The following is a 7895-nucleotide window of genomic DNA, read 5'->3' on the forward strand; positions in this document are numbered from 1 at the left end:
AAGGAGATGGGTGACATGTTAGGGTTAGGGTTAGGGTTTAACCCTAGGGTTTTCAGACCCCCCTAGACCCCACCAATAAAGCAAAACTGCATGTTTCAGAGTTTCCTTTTATTGTGGCCAGCCTAAGGCACACCTGTGCAATAATCATGCTGTCTAATCAACATCTTGATATGCCACACCTGTGAGGTGGGATGGATTATCTCGGCAAAGGAGAAGTGCTCACTATCACAGATTTGTTCAGATTTGTGAACAATATTTGAGAGAAATGGTTATTTTGTGTATATAGAAAATGTTTTAGATCTTTGAGTTCATCTCATGAAAAATGGGAGCAAAAACAAAAGTGTTGCGTTTATATTTTTGTTCAGTGTAGTAATCCAAGAGTTAAAAAATATATTTTTTAACTGAACCAACAACAGATGTTTGCTTGTCTACCCCAACATCTGTCCCAAGAGATGCTCATCATGAATTATAAGTTATTCTAAACATAAATATTAATTTCATCGCCAAGCAATTGTGACAGCGCTCTCGTCTCTGTGTGTACTAGCATTTATTTCAACTCCGGCATGCCATTATTCAGTGCCTACAACATGTCACAGCATGTACCATTCTTTGGATTCCATCAGCATGAAATATCCAATCAAATGTCCCGCTGACAGAAATCACCCTCAATTTGCAATCATATCCCGTAACTGCAAATTGTATCGTCTAATATTGAAATTGCTTTAATGTTCAGGAAAAGCTTCCTTATGCGTTTCTGACAATATGTTTGATGAAGGATAATGTTTTAGTTCATTGTGAGCATTTACCCAATCATACATAAATGTTTTTCTGAACAAGGCCAACGTGCTTTTTGGAGAGTTTAGCAATGTAGAAAACAAGAATCAGCAATATTCAATGAAAACTTAAAACATCAAGGCAATTTTTGTTTTAAAAGAAAAGACCCACACTTTGAAAGGTGTCTTTGAATTTAGTTTCCTTTTATCCATTTTCTCCCTGGCGGCTAAAGTATTTTACACTTGTTCTTTTCTTTCTTCTTTCTTACTTTCAGGTTCCTTTCATGCACAGAAGCAGTTTACTCATATTTGCATATAGTCTCTGTTCCCTAAACACTGTCTTGTTCTAGCTACTTTCAGGATCATTAATTGTAGAACATTATGAAACTGAAGCCAATCAAATTAAGCAAACAAAGGGATGTCTTATGAATACTTTAAACTTGCAGCCCCGACTGAAAACCCCGCGGAGTTTATTAAAAGGACTAAACAGTTGGCTCAAATTACTTCAAAATGTTTATGAAGAGAAATCTGTTAGTTTTACATAAGCTTCAATTCTCCAGAGCTACTGTAGATAGCTTTAAAAAGATCACAGTGTGCTACAGTGAGAAACAGAACATAGTGTACGTGAGAGTTTACAAAGCAATCTTTAATGTAATCAATACTGTGTGAAAGTACATTAACTCAGAATAATGACGAACTAAGAAATATACGGCCGAATATTGAGAGTTAGAGGCTGGTCCGAGCCAAGTCAAACATCCATCATTATCACAGTTTCTCTCTTTTCTTGAGCTGGTGCAGATTTACTCTGTCTCATAGTATACGTATATCACTGCATCAGTATCATTCCCTGTTGACTCGTTCACTGTCTATTTTCTCAATTTCTATATGAACAGTACATCTCTCTTTACCTGTAATCCATCCCTATAGACCACCAGTAAGAATGACGGGAGGGCAAGTCGTTATTGATTTATTTGCTAAGCACAGACAGAAAGCAGACACAAAAGAGCAGTCACATATTAGACATGAATCTGAGTTCCCTCAAGTGAGGTTTATTTTATCAAGGGAGCAGAAGTAGCGAGAGTGAGACAGTTTGAGAGCGAGAGGCAGTGAAACATGACAGAGGGAGTAAGACAGAGAGAGTGGGTGAAAAGGGAAGAATGCCTGACATTAGGACAGAAGAAAGAAAATGTTAAATGATTCAAAGAGAAAAATTTAGAATAAAGATTGCTGGTGCAGTGGAGTGTACCAGCCTGCTATTTGCAAAAATACTGGTATGAAACGCACCATGAGGGGTATTTTTAAGGGCATGTACAGCTGACTGATTCAACACACCGAAGAGTTTATAGACCTAAAAGACCCACATGAACCTTTGTAGCCAACATCTCTGACCTTCACTCTTCCACTGTAAATCACCCTTTGTTTCCTGCCAAAAACCTGACCTTTGAACTACATCTCACTTGCATTATCTTGATTTGTGTGGATTTCTGTGTGCTGAACATACACAATATCCTAAGATACACATGCAGCAGCAGTTGTTAAAAGCACTGAAGTGAACACCTTATTGCCACCAATAAGGGGCAGTTCCAGCTTGGCTTATGACAACTAGTAAAGGTCAGTGAGGGATGAGCGTCGTGTTAGCCATAAAAGCCTAAATTGCACCTGGAGGGCGCCATTATTGAAAGTAATATGACCGTGAGACGCCAACAATTCAAGTTCAGTCAATAACATTTTTATTTGCATTAGACGCCAAATATAATTATGATTAAATCCCCTTCATAAGAATTTTATCTTAATTGATGGTCATATAAAATAACGTTGCCATTCCTGCTTAAAACGACCAGCTGTCACACACACGTCCATATCTCCTCGCAGGCATGAAGGATGCTGATTGGTCCGTTCACAAGCATTACTTGAAGCCCGGCAAGATGCTATTTTGTGTGATCGTGTGATATCTGGATAATATCCGGTTGCAGTATGCCAAGAAGAAGCAGAAGAAGAAGTAGAAGAAGAAGGAACTACACTGACCACGCTTTCAAAAATCAAAATCAAGTATTATATTGTATGTGTGTTATAACGATAGTATCTGAATTTAGACATAGCCTCTTCCCAACACTGTGTCTTTGAAGCTAAACAGGTGCTTCGAACTTGGGGCAACAGCAGTAGCTGTCCAGAGTGGATACTAAGACAATGAGGCCAATCCCTCTCCCCTCAAGGCTTTCCTGTAATCGCACCCTAAGGCAGTGCCTCTGCTTACACGGAAATAAGGAAGTGGTGCAAGGCTGTATAAACACAGTTCTTTATGAACAACGTAATTGAGCACTGATTGACAGCTTTCCATCCGGTGATGAAATCCCTCTTTCCCATCAGCACGGGTTATTACGAGCACAAAGTTTGTACAGAGAGACATTTTGAGGCCAACTACAGAGAATTTGTGTTATTTTTTTAAATGATTGAACCGAGATGGAAAAGTGAATGCCAATGTGCTGTCTATAGATAGATTCTGTGCTTTGCTGTGTTGTGGTCTGCATGGCTGTGAAAGTGGATTAAACAGGCTCTAACATCAAGACAAGCTCTAATGAAACCCAATGGAGGAGTTAGGCTGTCTGTTTGGCCAGCTGACTCCTGTAAAATTCCAATCACTGTCTCCCGTTGCCTGCTCTAAAAGTAGCCTTGTGGAGCCAGTAAGAGCACGCTTCGTCTTGAGGGCTATAATGTTTTATGCTTTTTTCTGAATAATAAGTGGCTGCCACTATTTATTTCACATATTTTATTGTTGCATATTCCTGTGTTGTTAGTTGTGACCACTAGCCCTATACCTCGTTCTGCTGTTTGATTTCTCCCCAACCTTTGCACTTTTTGGCAGCCATAGTTTTTGGTTAAGGAGACAATACATTTGCATGGAGGCCAAATGTTTGTGAGGTTGTATTTGTATTTAAGCTGCCTCTTTTTGATAAGATTGCACCAGTGTGAATAAGTATTTTCCTAATCTGACAAAGTTCCATTTTAAACCGAAAATATTAACAAGAATATGCACCATATGTATGTTTCCCTTTAAAGAAACTGTTCAACATTTTGGGAAATACACGAATGTGATATATGGCAAGAGATAGAGCTGTAGCCAATTAGCTTAGCTTAGCATTAAGACTGAAAGAAATCTGGTCACCACCAACCCAACTACTTAAACTTTCTCATTGGGTTTTGGTAGGAATAATAAGCTTTCAGAAAGAGCTATGCTAGCTGTTTCTTCGTTTTCTTGAGGTTACTTTAAGCTAATCAGCTGCTGGCGACATAGCTTCATATTTACAGACATGAAAGTGGTGTTGATCTTTTCATCTAACATGAAAGCAATGAGTATTTCCCAAAAATCTAGCAATTCATTTGATGATTGAACTCAAAATGGGGAAAAATCTTGACTATAGGTTCCAGTAAACTATAGCAGTATTTCCCACAAATGAATTACAAATGGTAGGTTAACCTTTTAAAGGCTGACTGCTTTCTATATCAGTACATAAAGACAAGCTTGGGACTAATAATCCGAGCATCTGCATCTGTGCCAAGAAGCCACCCTGTGCAACACCTACGCACAACCCCAGGTACAGCAGAAGGTAAAAGCAAGGCCTTTTCATCGCACTTATCAATGTCACGATAATGCACTATCCTCCACCCACAGTCCATGATCAATACGACAGAAGCAAAGCAAAACCATCTATCAAGACAGGTAAAGGCTGAAAAAATAATAGTCAGCCAATATTGACCGGGGCTCAAACAATAAATCAAGCCATGAAAGACCTATTACCTTTTTTCTATCTCACCCTCTCCTTCATGTGTCCCTTTCTTTGAATGTCCTCCACTGCGTGTCTCCCCTCAGCAGGCAATGGAAAGTCACAATCATCTAAACACATTCCTGCTCCACCTTTACCAGACTAGTAACAGAGCGTGCATTCGCCATGACATAGAACTGCACTGTTCCCTAACAGTGGCTCTGTTGACATATTGATATAAAAACACGCTGGTTGTGTTGACATATGCAACATATTAAAATGTTAAACTATCAGGGTTTACAGACATGGGGGAATAATGTATGGTACGGCTACTGTATTGTCAAAGGCACACTGAGGCTTCTGTGATGAATAACTGCAGCCGTAGACCAAAAGGAAAATATTTGCACCATGGCACAGATGCCATTCCCTCTGCTCTTACTCATTATCCAGAACAATGTCAAAGTACCCCCAGGTCAGTGAGAGGGGACATTCCTTCACGTTGCCATCTAAGGGCATCATAAATAAACAGTCACCCCAAATCATGAGAGCATTTCACTTGCCATGTAAGGACACAATTAATTTCCTCCTCTGTCCATAGCCATGCATTGCAGTCACAAATACTTTATATCTGATCACCATATTAATAATGTGCCACAAGAGGGAGAATACGCATCAACCCAAATATCCCTTCTGCTCTCCTTTTTCATTAACTTTCACTTTCAGAGGATTTCAGCTATGAAAACAAATATTTGTCCGTGTTTTTAATTAACTTTACAGATTTGCTTGAGAAGCCACGTAGAATTTTTGGAGGGGAAGCATCTGAAGAGTGCAAAGGGGTTGGGCAGGGATGCTGAGCGGGGAGCAGCAGCAGCAGCAGCAGCACTTGTTTGCCAAACTTACATTTAAACAAGAACACACTTAATACGAGCATGCAACACTATCCTGAATACAATACATGTGCGATCAGGAGACAAGCACGCGTAAAGAACAATGTTCTGTTGTGCCTGCAACTTCAAAGTGCAACGTAGTGCGAGGAAATCGTGACAGAATAAAGCAGAAGATAATCGGTTCTCCCAGTAAAATACCATACACTTCTCAAAACTTTTAGATTCAATATGTTCACCTACCTCATCACTTTCAATGGTGCGCAGGTCAAAAGCAGTACAAGTAGATGGGAAAATGGACAATCCAGTCAAACTTGTGTCGGGTGCATGTTTGGCAGAGCGGCAGAAGTCCCTTCCTCTCGAGTCTGAGGCGTTCACGGTAAACAACTAACGGGGCTCGCCTTCTACCGTCACCGAGCCGTAGGTTGGCCGGCGATGTGATGAGCTGTGCGGCATCTCCAAGGGCGCACGGAAGATCACTGCGTCAGGATTGGCCAGAGCAGCCGTGACGCACCAGCAGGTGGCACACCCGGCGAATCAAAAAGTCCAGATTCATTCATAGATAATAGCTCTGGGAAAATAAGCAGCTCTACAAACTCCACGTGAGTCATATACAAGATCAATATGGTTAGGGTGCTCCTTATTTCGTCTCTGCCTCTCTGAGAGACTTCTCTATTTCTGTTTTAATAATGGGACAGTGTCATCACCCCAAGAGTTAATCTGTTTCATTTGGAACACGCAATGTCCTTTTTTGTAATTGCAGTCTGTTTTCAGGAATGCTGCAATTATAAAACACAATAGTGCTTCTATATTGTTCTGCGAGCAAATTTCTCATTTGAACAAATCAGCCTAAATGGGTCCAACTTATGCATTTAAATTGTTTCTGTTTCAAACTGTTCTTACACATTTAGCTAAGCAGCTCTCAAATGCAAGTAAATAACGAGGATAATAAAACAATTAAAACGACATAGGCAAGTGAAGAGGAAATAATAATACCTAATATTTTATAGTGCTTTTTCCATATTCAAAGATGTCTTAATCTAAAGAGTACTACAGGCACTTACACACACAATCAAGTGAAGATGCAGACCAAATCTGGAAAGTACTTACAACACAAATACAACTATGAATCTGTTCAAATAAAGTTAAAATCCTCCTTTCACTTAGATATTTCACTCAATGTGTGGAAACACTTGAGTGTGTTTTGACACTTGCCCGAGTGCAATTCAAGGAGCCAAAGCAAATGTTTTAATACTTTTTTTTCACAAACACAAATAAGAAGTGAGTGGTAATCCTTGGAGGAATGTGTAAGCCAATTACGGCTGGCTGCAGGGACTTCTGGAATGGAGCCTCTGAGCTTCCTGCTCAGACTCACTGCAGACCCTCGGACCACATTTCCTGTTCACATTGCACGGGCAATATTTCTATGAAAATACAGAGCGGTTAGAGACATGAATAGGATATCGTGCCGACTTCCTCCAACATCCACTGTGCCATCATCCTCCTAATGCCTTGTAGGCTATTTAACACTGTGTCTGTGTGTACTTTCCCATCAGAGGATAGTTCGCATCCTGAGAGTGGGGAACCAGTTCTTTCCATCTGGATGCTGTAAGTGTGAGAGAGAGAGAGAGAGAGAGAGAGAGAGAGAGAGAGAGAGAGAGAGAGAGAGAGAGAGAGAGAGAGTGTGTGTGTACATAATATTGCGACTGTTGAGAAGGATGGCTTAGACTCTTGCTGATCTGCATGTTTAATTTGAGGGTTCATGTTGGGTGTGCCGTTTACTCTCCTATAGCTTCATGGATATTTGCTAATCTGCAGGTATTAAAAGAATCTTGCACACTTTGCAGAGATGTTAAGCATATAAGCTTGAGACACATAGATCAATGTAGAACAGGGGCAAATATTGACATAAAAGCCAATTATTTTATTTCAATGTCGACTACACCCAGGTTGATGAAGCAAACATTGAACATGACATCTGGGACAATGGGAATAGGATGATTGCATTATATAAACTGTAGCCTACTGGAAGTGGTAATAACATGCAAATAGAGAACTACGTAAGGAAACAAAGTCACCCACTAATATACATAAGTCAGTGGTGTCAGGATGTATTTGACCCATCATAAATAATAAGATGGTAAAGAGAACCCAGTCCGGGGTTTTGGTCCAGCTCACCTGCTGTGTGGGATAAACACACACTCTAAGCTGAGCCTCAACATTCACCCCCCCTGCAATTTCACACTGTCTGATTCTTCAGGAACTGCATGAACACCCTGATAACCAAGTCACAGTAGCCCACTGGTCTACAGAGGCAGTTTTCCCTTCATAATGGTCTTTACATCCCACTCCTACTGGCAAGAGAGACAGCAAAACACCGGATTACATATAAATAACTTTGAAACATTGAAATAACTTTACCTGCATAAAACCTAAACAATTATTTGCTTTTGTGCTGAAAAGGTTCGATAAAGAAT

General features: G+C 40.1%; 1 protein-coding gene across 3 annotated transcripts in view; it reads right to left on the reverse strand.

The window, feature by feature from the left end:
* chrm3a (cholinergic receptor, muscarinic 3a) overlaps positions 1-5862 on the reverse strand; it is a 79351-nt gene extending 73489 nt beyond the window's left edge. For all 3 annotated transcript variants that reach the window (XM_079690377.1, XM_079690376.1, XM_079690378.1), the window contains exon 1: positions 5662-5862. In XM_079690377.1, coding sequence (XP_079546503.1) covers positions 5662-5666 — 5 coding nt within the window. In that variant the 5' untranslated portion in view covers positions 5667-5862. The remainder of the gene's footprint in view (positions 1-5661) is intronic.
* Between the last annotated feature and the right edge of the window lie 2033 nt (positions 5863-7895).

This window comes from Notothenia rossii (assembly GCF_949606895.1).
Source record: "Notothenia rossii genome assembly, chromosome: 6".
Taxonomy (NCBI): domain Eukaryota; kingdom Metazoa; phylum Chordata; class Actinopteri; order Perciformes; family Nototheniidae; genus Notothenia; species Notothenia rossii.